The following is a 16,148-nucleotide window of genomic DNA, read 5'->3' on the forward strand; positions in this document are numbered from 1 at the left end:
CTCCCCTCAACGTTCCCCAGTCACGAAGCCCTAGGAGTACCATCGAGAGTTGTGGAGCAGAGTGGCAGGGCCTTTTTGCTGGGCGTGGCGGGAAGTAGATGAAAGATCTCGGGGGCGGGGCCGAGCAGCGCTTCCCCCGAGTGCGGAGGGGTGGAACCATTGAGAGGGAGGGCCAGAGAGCCATGGCGGTAAGGGGATGGAGTGACTGGTTATTCCTAACCATGTCGCCGGAGCGCGAACTTTAGTGTGGAGGTGGTTCGGGAGTGGGCTGGCTTCTGGGCGTCTGACGAGGTCCCGGAGAGGGAAGGGCTGTGTTAGTGGCCTTCCATGCATAGGTATTTTGGAATTCTGTCTGGATCCAACTCAGCCTGAGCGGAGGTCACTGCTGTCAGTTCGCCCCGCGTGCCAGGTGCAAAGTGGCAGGGGGCGGGGGAGGCGTACTAGAAACAAATTGGCTTCCCACCCCTCGGGATCTTACATTCTAGAATTAGACCTGGTCACGTTTTATCACAGAGAAGTATGAAAAATCTACACGGAAGAAGAAGCAAATGGGCAGGACCTCAGTTGGAGAGAATAAATTGGAATGAGTTTTCAAGTCGAGAGAACTGCGAGAGCCAGGAGATTGGAGGTGGTTTGCATATTTGTTCAACAGGGAGTTTTAGGAGTTAAGCCATGAAAGGTGAGGGCTACCAGGCAGAGGAGTTTTTACCGAAATCGGGTCTATTGCGAGATTTTGGAGTAGGGAGAAAAATAGGATTGAAGCTTATCTTTATGAAGAAAGACCTGAATTCCTGTGTAGCACTTCGGTGAAGCAGTAGATGGAGACTCCCCTCCCCCGCCCCCATGCCATTTCAAGAACTAAAATTAATTTTAAAGAGACAGGTGGGAGGTATTAAAGGGCTAAACAGAACATTAGGAGTTGAGCATGTAAAGGAGAAGATTCATGAAGGACATTACTCATGGTAACAAGGCATAGTGGTTACTGACAGGTCAGTGAGAGAATGGCTCCATCCCTTCCTAACTCCAGCCAGTGGGCCCCTTCCTATCTCAGTTGGCCCTAGGGACCTCAAAAGATCCTGTCCATCACTTATCCTGTTGTGAAGCCAGTTACATTGTGTTAAGATTAAAGAACCTCCAATCACAGTCCTCTGGCAGGAAACTTAAGTATGAACAGTTTAATGAAGGGCAAATTGGGACAAGGGGCCTGGAGTCTCAGCCTTAGCATCCAACACCAGGGCCACCACACAAACAGAGGATATTGAAGCACAACGTTGCTAACCTGTCTTTCCTGCTCCCAGCTTCTGCAAGAGGGAGCGATTGGGGAGGAGGGTTTGAGGAGTCCAGTTTCTAAACTAATCTTGTTTTTTTTCTCATTTCCACTGTTCCCCATCCCCAGGTTTTGAAAATGCCTCGGGGTCAGTAAGGTTCAGTGTTTCCCTTTCAAGATGGTCCTCTCAGACTTTGTTCTGGCCCTAAAGGACAATCCCTACTTTGGGGCTGGATTTGGGCTTGTGGGTGTGGGCACAGCCCTGGCCCTGGCCCGGAAGGGTGCCCAGCTGGGCCTGGTGGCATTCCGGCGTCATTACATGATCACACTGGAAGTCCCTGCTCGAGACAGGAGCTATGCCTGGTTGCTTAGCTGGCTCACCCACCACAGTGCCCGTACTCAGCACCTCAGTGTCGAGACCTCATACCTTCAGCATGAGAGTGGCCGCATTTCCACTAAGTTTGAATTTGTCCCCAGCCCCGGAAACCACTTTATCTGGTAAGGTTGGGAGCCAGGAAGGGCTCTGAGAATAGAAAACGAGAATGAGGGGAGCTGGGTTTGATCCATCCTTTCACCCCATTTTGACCATTCTTATTTAGGTATCAGGGGAAATGGATCCGAGTAGAACGAAACAGAGAGATGCAGATGATAGACCTGCAGACGGGTACTCCTTGGGAATCTGTCACCTTCACAGCTCTGGGCACTGACCGCAAGGTTTTCTTCAACATCCTGGAGGAAGGTGAGGGATGATGACACAGACAGGCTCTATGGGGAGTTGCAGGGATGCAGGCATTTGACATCAGAGGAAGAGAAGCTTGGAGGATCTGAGCCCATGGGAGCGAGGGGTTGGGGTATGCTGTTTTGGCACAGCTCTGCTTTAGTTGCATGGCAGAGAGGAATATTGGCTTTGTCTCATCTCTTCCCTTCCAGCTCGAGAGCTAGCCTTGCAGCAGGAAGAAGGGAAGACAGTGATGTACACAGCCATGGGCTCTGAATGGCGCTCCTTCGGATATCCACGCCGCCGCCGGCCGCTGAATTCTGTGGTTCTGGAACAGGGTCTGGCTGAACGAATTGTCAGAGACATCCGGGAATTCATTGATAACCCCAAATGGTACATTGACAGAGGTGAGAAGCAGCTGGGGTCTTGGCCAGGCTGTATTTGATGTGGTAGAGCAGGAGGAAACAGGCTACCAGACGGGGTGGAAAAGCTCTAGTCCAATTTCCAGAGGTGAAGGGGAAAGAACAATTGCCTTCAGGGGTGATTTCTAACAATACCAAGGTCCTTGGGCCTCCAGGGAACAAGATTGGAAATGAATGCGGATATCTGGGGCAGACTACACGACTGACTCAAGGTCTTGATAATCATCCTGGCTGTATTTCCAGGTATTCCCTACAGACGTGGCTACCTCCTTTACGGGCCTCCTGGTTGTGGAAAGAGTAGTTTTATGTGAGTAGTCAACAATTCTCTTAACCCTCAAACTGGAGAAAAACTGGGTTGATGGGATTGGAGAGAAATAAATACGGGGAACAGGAACCAGGATAAACATAAGGCATGGAAAACAGTAGGGTGGGACAGTGGGAGCGATAGGCCTGAGACACACCTAGTATAGTGAGGAACGAGCAGTTGGGTCCAAGGACAAATCCCCAGATTGGCGACCACCTGTCCTCCTGTCTTTCATAGCACAGCCCTGGCCGGAGAGCTGGAGCACAGCATCTGCCTGCTGAGTCTCACAGACTCCAGCCTCTCCGATGACCGGCTCAACCACCTGCTGAGTGTGGCTCCACAGCAGAGCCTGGTGCTCTTAGAGGACATAGATGCTGCCTTTCTCAGTCGAGACCTGGATGTGCAGAGTAAGTGGGAGTTCAGGGAAGGGGCGTTTCTAAGTGAGGAATAGTACTGCAGATCCAGAGGGCTGATGGACAATGCCTGGGTCAGCAGTAGGAGTCGGAAGTGGTAGATTAGTAGGGGAATGTGGTAGGGAATGGACGGGACTAATTTTAAGTAAGGCTATGACTGACCACCCATGCTTCATTCTCTCTGCCTTCCTCTAGACCCAGTCAAGTACCAAGGTCTAGGTCGTCTCACCTTCAGTGGACTGCTTAATGCCTTGGATGGTGTGGCTTCCACTGAGGCCCGCATTGTGTTCATGACTACCAACCACGTTGACAGGTAGGAAGGGGTGAGGTACTCTGAGACTGGGAGGTCAGACTCTTATCAACTCAGCACCTTGGGGAGGTCAGGATGTTCAGAGGGGAGCATCACTTTGGGAGTACCAGTGTCCTACTGCCCGTAACTGCTTTGGTGACTTCTCCTCTTAGACTGGACCCTGCCCTGATACGTCCAGGGCGTGTGGACCTGAAAGAGTATGTGGGCTACTGCTCACACTGGCAGCTGACCCAGATGTTCCAGAGGTTCTATCCAGGGCAAGCACCTTCTTTGGCGGAGTCCTTTGCAGAATGTGTCCTTCAAGCTACAACTGAGATCAGTCCTGCCCAGGTGCAGGGCTACTTCATGCTGTATAAAAATGATCCTACAGGGGCAATCCAGAATGCCAAGTCCCTGAGGTGATGTCCAGGCCATGCTTAGCTCTCCTGGAAGGGCTCAATAAATACCTGCCGCACAACTGTGTTCTCTGACCTCCCTGTGTTGGTACTTGAGGAAAAAGCAGGGGCTATAATCACAGATAGATGCCTACAGGGGTATCAAGCATCCCTAACACATATACTAGTGTTAGGGACCCAGCCTAAGACAGAGGAGAAAAAGAAGACACTATAATAAACAGAAAAGTACAGTCCTCCACCTTAAGGCATTCCAAAATACATGTATGTATGTATGTATGTATAAAATATGGGTATATACACAACGGGTTACGGGGCAGGGTGGTTCCTGCAGAGTTTGCTTAAGTGTTGGTATCTGCTAGTCTCCCTGAAATCCACTCCAGTAGCCAAGGTGTCAGACCCTTTACCTAGACCCTAGTCTCAGGGCAAAGTCAGGACTACTCCGCTACACTACGGCCTTGCTAGGAATTTAGAAAACAGCCAGACTGCACAGACCTGATGCTACTGAACAAAGAAAGCCAAACAAGGCCGTATCTCTTTATTGCCCCCCTCATACCCCCCATTTCCCTGCCCCCCACAGTACTACTAGGAACCATCCTCAGATTCCAGGCTCAAGGGCTCCCTTCGAGGACCAGGTGGGTAGGCTCCCCGCCCCCGAGGCAGGCGGGGGTAGGAAGAACCTGGTGTCCGACTCTTGGAGCGCTCCCAGCGAGCACAGTCCCGACTCCTGCGGGGCGGGGGACCCGGCCAGTTGCCAGGCCCATTCTCTTGGGAAGGGCCTTCAACCCCTTGGCTATGGGGTTCTTCTGGTTTTAGGTCCATTGGCTCCTTGGGGGGCCCCTCAGGAGATGGCTGTCCCTGGGCATCACTGGTACCTTTGGGGGCATGGCACTCCCCTCCCTTTAGGTGCCTCCGTTCAGGCTGTCTCCAGGAGCCTCGACAGGCCCGGCGCGGATCTAGGATAGCTTTCTGGGTCTCACCCAACCTTTGCTGATTTGGCCCAGTTCCTGGAATCTTCTCGCATGTGCACTGGGTGGCCACAGGCAGAGGAACTGACTGGGTAGGTTGGGCAGGTGATGAAGTGGACAGTTCTGTGGCCAGGGCACTGAGTGGTTGGGATCCTCTGGAGGCATCTATAGCTGACTCGGGTTCCGAAGAAACAGGGGGCTGAAAGAGGTGAGCAGATGCAGTGAAGGAGAGTCAGCTTCTCGAAGCAGGGAACTACAGGTCTCTCGCCCCCTAAATGTACTGACCACCATCAGCCTATAACCTCCCGAGGCCAAGAATAAAGCTCACCCCAGGGTCAAGGCAGAAGGGTGTTGGAAGAAAGGTTGGTGTTGTTAGGGAAGGAGTCGGAAACCCTTTCCTCACCTGCTGGAGGCTGATAAAGTACCGGTTGCGCTCAGCCTCGAGGTCAATGATGCCCCCCTTCTCCTGCTGCCTCTGGTAGAGCCGCTTGAGCTCTTCCCGCTGGCGCAAGATCTCTGCACTGGGCCGGTACAGCTCCTGGAGGGAAGGGAGCAGATTGACAGGGAGGAAAGAATAAACAGAAGATAGACCTAAGGTCCTGCTTCTCCAGGACTGGCTCAAGAGATCTGTACAAGGTCCTTGTTATCCCTCAGAGCTGGGCTCCTGAATGAAACCTTGGGCTCCCAGTGGGGGCTGTGCTTTGCAGAGATCCCAGTTGAGCCCAATTCCAATGCCCATTCAAGGCAAACAAGATGCCATTCCTCCCCCCTTGGAGAATGACATTAATCCTGGCTCAGATTAGAAGGGAGTTCTTGGCCCTGGCCAGTTGGCTCAGTGGTAGAGCATCAGCTTGGCATGTGGAAGTCCCAGGTTCAATTCCCAGCCAGAGCACACAGGAGAAGCACCCATCTGCTTCTCCACCCCTCCCCCTCTCCTTTCTCTCTGTCTCTCTCTATGCCTCTGTCTCTGTTATCTCTCTCTTCCCCTCCCACAGCCAAGGCTCCGTTGGAGCAAAGTTGGCCCAGGCACTGAGGATGGCTCCATGGCCTCCATCTCAGGCACTAGAATGGCTTCGGTTGCAATGGAGCAACACCCCAGATGGGCAGAGCATCACCTCCTAGTGGGCTTGCTGGGTGGATCCTGGTCAGACACATGCAGGAGTCTGTCTCGCTGTTTCTCACTTCAGAAAAATACAAAAAAAAAAAAAAAAGTTCCCTTACCATGGGCTGTAGGGGTTCGGGGGCTGCTTTTAGTGAGGCAAGATCGTACACAAGGGGCTCTCTGCACACTGGACACTGGACACCAACTGCTTCCTAAAAAGAGAGGAGAAAATCACACCCCTACTTTACAACCCAGGGTGATGGTCAGCTGCCCAACCCAGTTAGCCAGCCCCATCTGCCAAGGGCTGGGACGGAAGGGCACAGGCATGCCTGTTCAACAGTGAGGGTCAGAGCAGGAGTTGTCTGGCTAGAGGTCTGGGACCCTCTGAAACGACATCCAGTGTGATTACGTGTATACAGGATGCCCTTTTTCTAGAATGTTCATGAGTCTCAAAGGTGTCTATGACTATAAGGAGGTGAAGAGCCCCTAGAGTGGAGGGAGACAAAGGCTATGAGTCGGTGGTGTCAATACGAGCTGGGCCGCAGGCTGACCTGTGTGGTTGCGGCGTGCTGCCGTTCCTGTTCCTGCTCCTCCCCTTGGGCCTGCAGCTCGTGCTCCATGTGCTGGATGTACCGGGCAAGGCAGTGGCAGTGGAAGTAGTGATAACACGGTGTTTTGGTAAAAGCCTCGTTCTCCTGGAGAGAGGACGGATGTCGGGCACTGCATCGGGGCTTTCTCACGAGCTTTCCACTGCCCATCCCAAGCAGACCCCAGGTCCCCAGAGACCCACCTGGAAACCGTAGAGGCAGATGACACACTGGCCATGTGGGATGTTGTTGTCTGTGAGAATTTCCTTCCCCTTCTGAGAGGAGAGAAGACACGGTTCAAACAGGGAGGCAGCAGGAAGAACTGTGAGCAAAACCTGTCTAGTACACCCAGGAGTGATTGGCTGGATTGTCTCCCGCCAAGCCAGTCTATTAGTTTGTGTTCACACATTTCTGTCTGGTGATGCTCCCTCTGCTGGGAATCATCCTGCTCTAAGTCCCCACCCTTCCCCCAAATCTGCTCTGTTTCAAAACCCAGTTTAATTGTCCTCCCACTCATTTAGTCACCTTTAATAGCTCTTGAGGATGAAAATAATATACCTTAGAGAGAGAAAAAAATGTTCAATTAAAACAACTTCTGGAAGGCCTTTCTTAGTTAACCCCTCTGAACATCACTGCCCCAGTGAGTTTGTCCTGGAGTAGGCTTTCACAAAGAAAATCAAGGCATGGACGACCCAAAGGAACAGAAAATTCAAAAGGCATCAAGTTGGCCCTGGCCGGTTGGCTCAGTGGTAGAGCGTCGGCCTGGCGTGCAGAAGTCCCAGGTTTGACTCCCGGCCAGGGCACACAGGAGAAGCGCCCATCTGCTTCTCCACCCCTCCCCCTCTCCTTCCTCTCTGTCTCTCTCTTCCCCTCCCGCAGCCGAGGCTCCATTGGAGCAAAGATGGCCCGGGCGCTGGGGATGGCTCCTTGGCCTCTGCCCCAGGCGCTAGAGTGGCTCTGGTTGCAACAGAGCGACGCCCCGGAGGGGCAGAGCATCGCCCCCTGGTGGGCAGAGCGTCGCCCCCTGGTGGGCGTGCCGGGTGGATCCTGGTTGGGCGCATGCGGGAGTCTGTCTGACTGTCTCTCCCCGTTTCCAGCTTCAGAAAAATACAAAAAACAAACAAACAAACAAACAAACAAAAGGCATCAAGTTGAGCTATCAAATACACATTTGCACTGTTATTTCAATAGCTAACACTCTGGAATTCCACAAAGTTCAAGGCTACACTGTGGAGGCCTGTCTCAGGAGCACTCTAGTGGTCTACACACACTCTCTCTGGAATCGGACCATCCACCTCTTTTCTTTTCCGAACATTTTTCTAAAAGACTCAGAGTAGAAGAAAACAAGACTACTTGTGTGTTTTTAATCTCAAACAGCGCAAGTGACCTGTTGTATTAACTTGTGGTTCTAGGTGATGTTACGTGTGGGTTGTTTCTGTCACTAGGATAGGAACTCAGTAAAGAACCATGAATTTTCTAGTAAGTTCTAATGGCAGACTAGCCTTCAAATGTTTGTTCATGGCAAAGACCTTCTGGGCAGGATCCCTCTCTTGCTACTTTCAGTTGCCAGTGCCAAGAGATAAGAAATGCACTGAAACTGAAGCAAGAAATATGTAAGTTAAAGAGGAAAAGTAATTTTCTATCAAGATGCTGGAAGAGGCAATTTGGGAAAGCTACAGAACTGTTTGTCTTGTTGGGAGATTTTTTGAAACAGAAGAGTCTTGTCTTTTCAGATTTAGACCTTACCTTAAACAAAGACTAAATGAATGAATACAGCTATATTCATGATTCTAAGACCATGGTTTCCCTTGATAGAAACTGCTATAGCTTGAAGGGAAGGACATCTCCCCAGGCTAGAACACCTCTTACCTCAATGAGTTCATAGAGCATGGCAGTACCCAGTCCAGCTTTGGCCACTTGACTCAGCGCTTGTGAGATCCTGGAGAGAGAAGGCAAACATTGGGCCTGCCCCCTTCCCTCACCAGATTGAGCTCTATCCCAAGCTTTCCCTGCTCTGACCAGCCCCACTTACTTGTGGATCTGTTCATCTGAGAGTCCTCGGGGGTTACGAATAGAGATCTGTGGCACCTCATTGGGATACTAGGAGAAAGCCACAAGTTACTGCTAAAGCACTCCACCCCAGGACTTGTCCCCTTCCTTCCCTGCCTTCCTTTGCTCCATAGATAGAGGCCTTACCTGTGCTGGGACCTGAAGCACCAGAGTGAAGCAGACATACTGTGAATCCTGGTCTTCTGCAGTTGCAGGGTACAGGGTGATGTAGACCTCCCATGGGGAAGATCTGCAAGTGGATGGAGACCTGGGATGTGACTGGGCAGGGGCTGCAGAGTGGGGAGGATGGGGCTGAAATAGGAAAGCGGACAGAGGAAGTAAACACTGCGCTCACTTTTTTTTGGATGAGAGGAGAATGAAAGGAATAGTCTTTATCTACATGAGAGAACTGTTATTTCTGAATTAAGACTCACAGATTATGCATGGAATGCTCTCATTTCTAAGGGGACTCATGCCCACCTCTAGCTGAATACATACCTGCCATTTCCTTTAACCACCTGTAGTTCATCCAGATAGATAGATTCTAATACCTCGATTTCAGAGGGAAGGACCCTAGAGAGATAGAGTTTTAGAGATCATTTCTGCCAATAGATGAGGAAACAAATTCCCAAGAAGGTGAAATGACTAGCTCAAAACTCAAGGCTTAACAGAGGCAGAACTCAGATGACAAACTGGTTTCCTTACTTCCTATCTGTTTCATTGCATTACTGCTTGTTCCTTAGTGGCCATCTCTCTGACCCAGAAATACGATGTTCACTGATTAACATAAAGGTTACTAATACCACTCTGGACTTTCCCTACACTATTGTTTAAATGGATCCCAGTATCTATACTACCGACACCAGTCACCCTAAACCTTCTCAAAGGAGATACCAACCTGAACAGACCAAGGTGGTATAAAAGCTGTGTTGTAGTGGAAGAGCCATCAGACTTGGAGTCATTAATAAGTACTAATCACTTAGCAGCAATGTGATCTGAGTAGTTACTTACTTCTGTAAGTCTGAATTACCCTAAGCAGTGGTCAGCAAACTCATTAGTCAACAGAGCCAAATATCAACAGTACAATGATTAAAATTTCTTTTGAGAGCCAAATTTTTAAACTTAAACTATATAGGTAGGTACATTTCTTATCAAGGTAGTGCCCACACGTGATATTTTGTGGAAAAGCCACACTCAAGGGGCCAAAGAGCCACATGTGGCTTGCGAGCCACGGTTTGCTGACCACTGCCCTAACGTATATAAATAATACCATCTACTTTCTAGGGTTATTGTGAAGATGAAAGGGATTTGTTTATATAAGAAACCTAACAGCATCTTGGCCATCGTAGCTTGTCTATGTCCTCTTTTTCCATTTGTATATAACCTTTTTCCTTATTAGGAAAGAAGGATTTAGTTCATATTCAACATATTTGTGCCCTGTTGTACAGCTGATCTACATCAACCTGTCCAGGTCAGGATCCAGTGGTCCTGACTTAAAGCAGAGGACACATACTTTTAATCACATAAATAGCAGTTGTAATGACACTAAAGATGAGTGTGGCTTAAATCCCTAGCTATACCCAGATAATACATAGAAAGACACATGCTTGGTTTGCTTTTCTTCTTTCTTTTTTAACTGAGGAGGTGAGATACGAGACAGACTCCTGCATGTGCCCAATCAGGATCTACCCGGCAACTGGTCTGGGTGATGATGCTCAAATCAACTCAACTATTTTTAGCACCTGACCAAACAAGGACCTCAACGCCTGCTCCAACTGAGCCACTGGCTGTGGGAAGGAGAAGAGGGAGATGAAGGGGAGAGAAGCAGATGATTACTTCTCTTGTGTGCCCTGACTAGGAATCGAACCTGGGATGTCCATACGCCTGGCCAACACTCTATCCAAGCCAACTGGCCAGGGCCTTGGTTTGCTTTCTTATAGGTATATTGTTCCCTCTTCACCAAGAGCAGCACTGTTCTTAGCATGACCTATATATTAATGGTTCTTAAAAAAACCTTTTTTTTAATGTCTCAATACCACAGGCTAGTTGTGCCATCACTGCTGTCCTCCCCTCAGAATCTTAATGTTCCCCTGAACAGGTTGAAAACCATGAGTCTAGATGGTCTCAATAAAGGCCAGCAGGGGCTGGGCTTCCTGAATCCATGCAACACTAAGGTGTAGCCTCCAGTAAGAGACCCTTCAGCACTTCACCCAGCCTAGCTGTGACTTGGGCCTTGACGTAGGTGTGGGATGGAATGGTAGTGACAAAAAAAAAAAAAAAAAAAAAAAAAAAGAGGAGGAGAGATTGTAGAATTTCCTAGTACTAAGGATGTAAGATTTGGAATCAGACAAGCTGGATTCCTTGCCATAACTATGTACCGTTTGGGAAATCATTTTACCTGTCAGTCTTCATCTAGTCTTCTCAGATGCCTACATCTTAGAGTTCATGAAAAGGAGGCTGATGTATGTTAAAAACACATCCTGATCCTCTCAATTATTCTATGAGGCAGATGCCACACCCACTTTTTCACAGCGGAGGACACTGACGCATAGAAGGTAGGTGGCCTGGTCAGCATCACACAGCTAATAAAATGTGGAGTGAGCCCACGTTTATCTTTTTTTTCCCAGAGTCCTTCCAGATTCTGATCTCCTGTTAAGAATGCTTGAGAGAAAGACTAAGAGAGCATTTTGTGAGGTGTAAGGTTTTATTCACACAATAGTCCTCAGTGCTGTCAGGGAGGGAGAAGGTGGAGGAAAACCTTGGCCGAAAAAAAGGGGGCGAGAGCTGGAGGACACCGGTTCTGGGAGGTTAAAAGGGAGGTGGGGCGACCTATGAGCAGGCATCCCCGGGACCCTGAGCAAATCCACTTCGAGAAGAGATAATGGAACGGATGAGGCCGGAGGGGATCGAACCAGATAAGGCGCGGCTCGACCTGGCCTGGTCACCGCAAATACGGTCGCTTCTCGCGTAGATTAGCGCCCCTCCACCCACCCGCTCCCCAGTCCAGCTCTCTCCGGGAACGATGTCAGTGTCTCTGCCAGCCCTCATCCCTCGCTCCGCCCCACATGCCCGCCATACGGACCGTCCGCGGCCGCCGCTAGTCCCCCGGACCGGATCCAGGCGGTCAGCCAAAGCCCATGCCCCAAAGTTACCAGTCCTCCTCCCCAGCAGCAGCTGACGAAGACGTCGCCATGTCTTCTCCGGCTCACAGCCGGAACCGGAAATACCCTCTGGTTAATCGAAGGCGGAAGGTTAAGGCAATGGGAATAGCGGGGGGTGTTTCTAGGCAACCGCAGACTCCGGGTTTTTAGTGGGTCCTGATAGGCAAGAGGCGTTTCGGAAGAGCCTGAAAAAGTGCCTACAGATATCCCCCGTCTCCCCCACACCTCTGAATTCCTTTGTCCTTTGGACCTCAGCTCAGTTCTAACAAGTGCAATTAGCAACAATAGGAATCTAAAGAGACCGGCAACGAGGGTGGACAAGGAATGTAAGTCAGGCAAAGTACGTAGACAGCCTAAAGGGGCGGGGCTGAAGGCCCGAGCCGGCCTCCCTCGGCCTGAGGAGCTTGAAGCTCCTAGGCTGGGGGTGAGGGAAGAGCTCAGGTGTGTGAAGCTGGGATTACTAAGGAGGTTGGCAGTGGCAAGAACTTGGGGAGGCTGGAAGGGGCAGTGTCGGTGGGAAAGGCCGGGTAGAGGGAGAGTGGTCGGTGGGCGAGGCTGGGTGCTGGGGGCGGAATTGGGTGGGGGAGGTTGGGATGGGGACTGGAGGAGGCTGAAAAGAGAGAGCTATAAGAGGCGCTCTATTTGCTCCAAGATCTCATCTTTTCATCCACTCCATCCTACCATGGTTTTGAGGCCTGGGTTACTATGAAAAAGAGGGAAAGGCAAGGCGGCTAACAGTAACCTTTCTTCCATTCCCGAACCAGGCTTCCCAGATGTGTGGAAGTGCCTTTACAGCTGTAGCTCTTCATCACCATCACTACTTTCTTCCTTCTGAGGAATCCTGCAACCTCTGTCATGGAAAAGTACCACGTGTTGGAGATGATTGGAGAAGGCTCTTTTGGGAGGGTGTACAAGGGTCGGAGAAAATACAGTGCTCAGGTGGTGAACAAAGAGCGATATCTCTTGGGTGGGATTTTGCACCCCCAACTCCAGTAGGAAATGGGGCCAGAAGAGAAGCCTTCATACCAATCTGTGTTTCTAAGGCACTGACTCCTTCGTACTTCTTATGGAGTGTGAGCTCTGAAATTAGGTTCAAATCCTGGCTCTACCTCTTTTTAGCCTTAGAACTATGGACAGGTTACTTAGCCCCTCTCTCTATGTCTCAGGTTCCTGGTCTGTAAAGATAAGTGTAGTATCTGATTGATGGGGTTTGAAGATTATATGTAATGTCACACTGAATCACTTTGTACAGTGCTTGGCACCTAGTGAGTAACAAATGAATAAATATTATCACTACCACAAATCTTTATCCCATGCAGGAAGAAATAAACCACCTGAATTCTATTCTCCATTTTTTCTTCCTTCCATTTCCCCTAAAGCCCTCAATCTTGAGTTGTTTACCTGGGTCAGAACACCTCTCCCAGGATCCACCAAAGGGATTTATCTGGCAGAGGCTGTTTCGTCCTAGGGCACGGGGGAGGGGAAGCCTGGGTAAGGCCAGGGTATCATGGGGAGAGTGGAGTGGGAGACTAGTAGGTATAAAGGAGAATTGCTCAATGTCAAGTCTCACTTCTGGAGTTCTGAGGCTAAAGTTCCACTAGTGTGTTTAGGCCTTGACTCTTCATCTTACCACTGACAGGTGGTAGCCCTGAAGTTTATTCCAAAATTGGGACGCTCAGAGAAGGAGCTGAGGAATCTGCAACGAGAGATTGACATCATGCGGGGTCTGCGGCATCCCAACATCGTGCATATGCTCGACAGCTTTGAGACTGATAAAGAGGTGCATTTTGGCTAGGGGTCACCTCCCCCCAAGAATAGGGGTCCCAGGAATTTCCCATCCTCAATGCATAAAGCTGGGGCCATCATTGCCTTTGCCTTTGCCTTTCAGGTGGTGGTAGTGACAGACTACGCTGAGGGAGAGCTCTTTCAGATCCTGGAAGATGATGGTAAACTGCCCGAAGACCAGGTATGTTTCTAGCTTAAACTTCTTCCCACCCAGACTCTCTTCAGGTTAAGGATGGGTAGGGAAAGCTGAAGGCAATGATAGTTTCCATTTTGAGAATTCCTGAGAAAAATATTAATCTAGGTGCATATAGAGGCAGTGTGGTATGACAGTAAAGAATATCAGTCTTGGAGCCAATATTTCTGAATACAAAGTTTGTTTTGCCACTTCTCAAGCTAAATCCTTTTGGGCAAGTTACTTGAACCTCTGTGCTCAGTTTTCTATTTTTTTTTTATTTTTTTAAATTTGATATATATGGTTGCTCACTTATAGTTTGGGTGTGGGAGACAGGCTGTAAGCAGGCAGGATTCTTATAGCCTAAGGCTTAGTTTTTTTATTAAATTTATTTATTTATTTATTTTTTACAGAGACAGAGAGTGAGTCAGAGAGAGGGATAGACAGGGACAGACAGACAGGAACGAAGAGAGATGAGAAGCATCAATCATTAGTTTTTCATTGCGCGCTGCAACACCTTAGTTGTTCATTGATTGCTTTCTGATATGTGCCTTGACCACGGGCCTTCAGCAGACCGAGTAACCCCTTGCTGGAGCCAGCGACCTTGGGTTCAAGCTGGTGGGCTTTTTCCTCAAACCAGATGAGCCCGCACTCAAGCTGGCGACCTCGGGGTCTTGAACCCGGGTCCTCTGCATCCCAGTCCGACGCTCTATCCACTGCGCCACCGCCTGGTCAGGCCAGTTTTCTATTTTTAATGGAAATAATAGTGTCTATCTCCTAAAGCTATTCTGAGGATTAATGAGTTAATTCATGTAAAATGCTTAAGAGTTCCTGAAACACAGTATTCAATGTAGTTAGCTATCATTAATGTTGTTATTGGGCATCATTGGGGAAGAAGGGTCAGTATGGTGTTTCCAGAGAAGGCAGGAAGGTATAAGGGTTGTGGTTAAGGCAAGATTTGCCACCAGGACATAGTGGTTAGCAGTGGGGTTTGGTTGAACACATTTTCCAGCTACACTTACTCTAGGAGTTTTTCTGGACTCTAGCATGTAGACCAGGGGTCCCCAAACTTTTTACACAGGGGGCCAGTTCACTGTCCCTCAGACCATTGGAGGGCCAGACTATAAAAAAAAACTATGAACAAATCCCTATGCACACTGCACAGATCTTATTTTAAAGTAAAAAAAACAAAATGGGAACAAATACAATATTTAAAATAAAGAACAAGTAAATTTAAATCAACCAACTGACCAGTATTTCAATGGGAACTATGCTCCTCTCACTGACCACCAATGTAAGAGGTGCCCCTTCCGGAAGTGCCGCAGGGGCCGGATAAATGGCCTCAGGGGGCTGCATGCGGCCCGCGGGCCGTAGTTTGGGGACCCCTGATGTAGACCCTCCTCAGGACTTCCTATTACCGCATTTTATTTTCTTATGAGCATTCATCATCATTGGTAAGTCATCATCGTATTTCTCAGTCTGTCTTGTGTTTTTGACTACTTCTCTTGAGAAAGGGATTTTGTGCCTGACCAGTGGTGGTGCAGTGGATAGAGCATTGACTAGAGATGCTGAAGTCCCAGGTTCAAAACTCCGAGCTTGCTGGCTTGAGTATGGGCTCATTTGGCTTGAGTGTGAGGTCACCAGCTTGAGCGTGGGATCATCAACATTGTCCCATGGTCACTGGCTTGAAGTTTGCTGGCTTGAGCGAGGGATCACTGGCTCAGCTGGAGTTATCCCCCCACCCCCCACCCCACCCCCTGGTTAAGGCACATATGAGAAGCAATCCATGAGCAAGTGAAAGTGCTACAACTATGAGTTGATACTTATCTCTCTCCCTTCTTGTCTTTCTTACTCTCACTGTCTTGGAAAAAAAGAGAGAAAGGGATTTTGTCTTAGTAAAAGCTGATCTATACTGAATGCCTACTAAATGCCAGGCACCATTATGAGCATTACATTACTTTACATGCTTTAACTCAGTAGTCGGCAAACTCATTAGTCAGCAGAGCCAAATATCAACAGTACAATGATTGAAATTTCTTCTGAGAGCCAAATTTTTTAAACTTAAATTATATAGGTAGGTACATTCCTTATCGAGGTAGCGCCCACACCTGGTATTTTTTGGAAGAGCCACACTCAAGGGGACAAAGAGCTGCATGTGGCTTGCGAGCCGCAGTTTGCTGACCAGGGCTTTAACTTCATTTAATCGTCAAAATAACCCTATGAAGTAGGAGGTATCATTATTGTCAGCTTATAGATGATGAATCTGAGAAGCACAAGATAACTTGCCCATCGTCATGCAGCTATGAGACTCAGTTAACTTTGAATAAGTGAATGGACAAATGCAAGAATGAATGAATAGGGGAGCAAGAATTGTAGAAGGTATCGTGTGAAGCTCTGGAAGAAAGGGAAGAAAGAAAAGATCACATCAGCTGTAGTTTTAAGGAGGAGTCTTTGGGCTCCTCAGCAGTCTCTTCCTCTGACTCCTCCTTTCTTCCTCC

At 49.0% G+C, this 16,148-nt stretch overlaps 3 protein-coding genes across 11 annotated transcripts in view; 2 read left to right on the plus strand and 1 right to left on the minus strand.

Moving 5' to 3' along the window:
* The first annotated feature begins 118 nt into the window (after positions 1-118).
* On the plus strand, positions 119-3,891 carry BCS1L (BCS1 homolog, ubiquinol-cytochrome c reductase complex chaperone). Of its 3 annotated transcripts, none has more exons than XM_066345999.1 (8): positions 119-188; positions 1,397-1,765; positions 1,867-2,006; positions 2,198-2,392; positions 2,651-2,714; positions 2,949-3,118; positions 3,320-3,437; positions 3,587-3,891. In XM_066345999.1, exons 2-8 carry the CDS (start codon positions 1,446-1,448, stop codon positions 3,834-3,836), a joined length of 1,257 nt encoding a protein of 418 aa, XP_066202096.1. In that variant the 5' UTR covers positions 119-188; positions 1,397-1,445; the 3' UTR covers positions 3,837-3,891. The 3 variants fall into 3 exon arrangements, with proteins under 3 accessions (XP_066202096.1, XP_066202098.1, XP_066202097.1); XM_066346000.1 differs by lacking the exon at positions 119-188 and adding an exon at positions 231-409; XM_066346001.1 differs by lacking the exon at positions 1,397-1,765 and having other exon boundaries at positions 139-188.
* Positions 3,892-4,351: 460 nt separating this feature from the next.
* RNF25 (ring finger protein 25) lies at positions 4,352-11,745 on the minus strand. 3 transcript variants are annotated; one of them, XM_066345809.1, is made up of 11 exons: positions 11,685-11,745; positions 9,031-9,105; positions 8,680-8,782; positions 8,516-8,583; positions 8,353-8,422; positions 7,009-7,041; positions 6,687-6,758; positions 6,448-6,591; positions 6,016-6,108; positions 5,198-5,332; positions 4,352-4,993 (listed from the first exon to the last, which is right to left on the minus strand). In XM_066345809.1, exons 1-11 carry the CDS (start codon positions 11,723-11,725, stop codon positions 4,412-4,414), a joined length of 1,416 nt encoding a protein of 471 aa, XP_066201906.1. In that variant the 5' UTR covers positions 11,726-11,745; the 3' UTR covers positions 4,352-4,411. The 3 variants fall into 3 exon arrangements, with proteins under 3 accessions (XP_066201906.1, XP_066201907.1, XP_066201908.1); XM_066345810.1 differs by lacking the exon at positions 11,685-11,745 and adding an exon at positions 10,931-11,602; XM_066345811.1 differs by lacking the exon at positions 7,009-7,041 and having other exon boundaries at positions 4,354-4,993.
* Positions 11,746-12,060: 315 nt separating this feature from the next.
* Positions 12,061-16,148, plus strand: part of STK36 (serine/threonine kinase 36) — a 28,018-nt gene continuing 23,930 nt past the window's right edge. For 4 of the 5 annotated variants that reach the window (XM_066346693.1, XM_066346696.1, XM_066346695.1 and 1 more), the window contains exons 1-4: positions 12,068-12,161; positions 12,458-12,632; positions 13,333-13,473; positions 13,582-13,659. In XM_066346693.1, the coding sequence (XP_066202790.1) occupies positions 12,549-12,632; positions 13,333-13,473; positions 13,582-13,659 (303 nt within the window). In that variant the 5' untranslated portion in view covers positions 12,068-12,161; positions 12,458-12,548. Of the gene's footprint in view, positions 12,162-12,457; positions 12,633-13,332; positions 13,474-13,581; positions 13,660-16,148 lie in introns of all 5 variants that reach the window. The other variant, XM_066346694.1, reaches the window with a different exon arrangement.

This window comes from Saccopteryx leptura, chromosome 7 (assembly GCF_036850995.1).
Source record: "Saccopteryx leptura isolate mSacLep1 chromosome 7, mSacLep1_pri_phased_curated, whole genome shotgun sequence".
Classification (NCBI taxonomy): domain Eukaryota; kingdom Metazoa; phylum Chordata; class Mammalia; order Chiroptera; family Emballonuridae; genus Saccopteryx; species Saccopteryx leptura.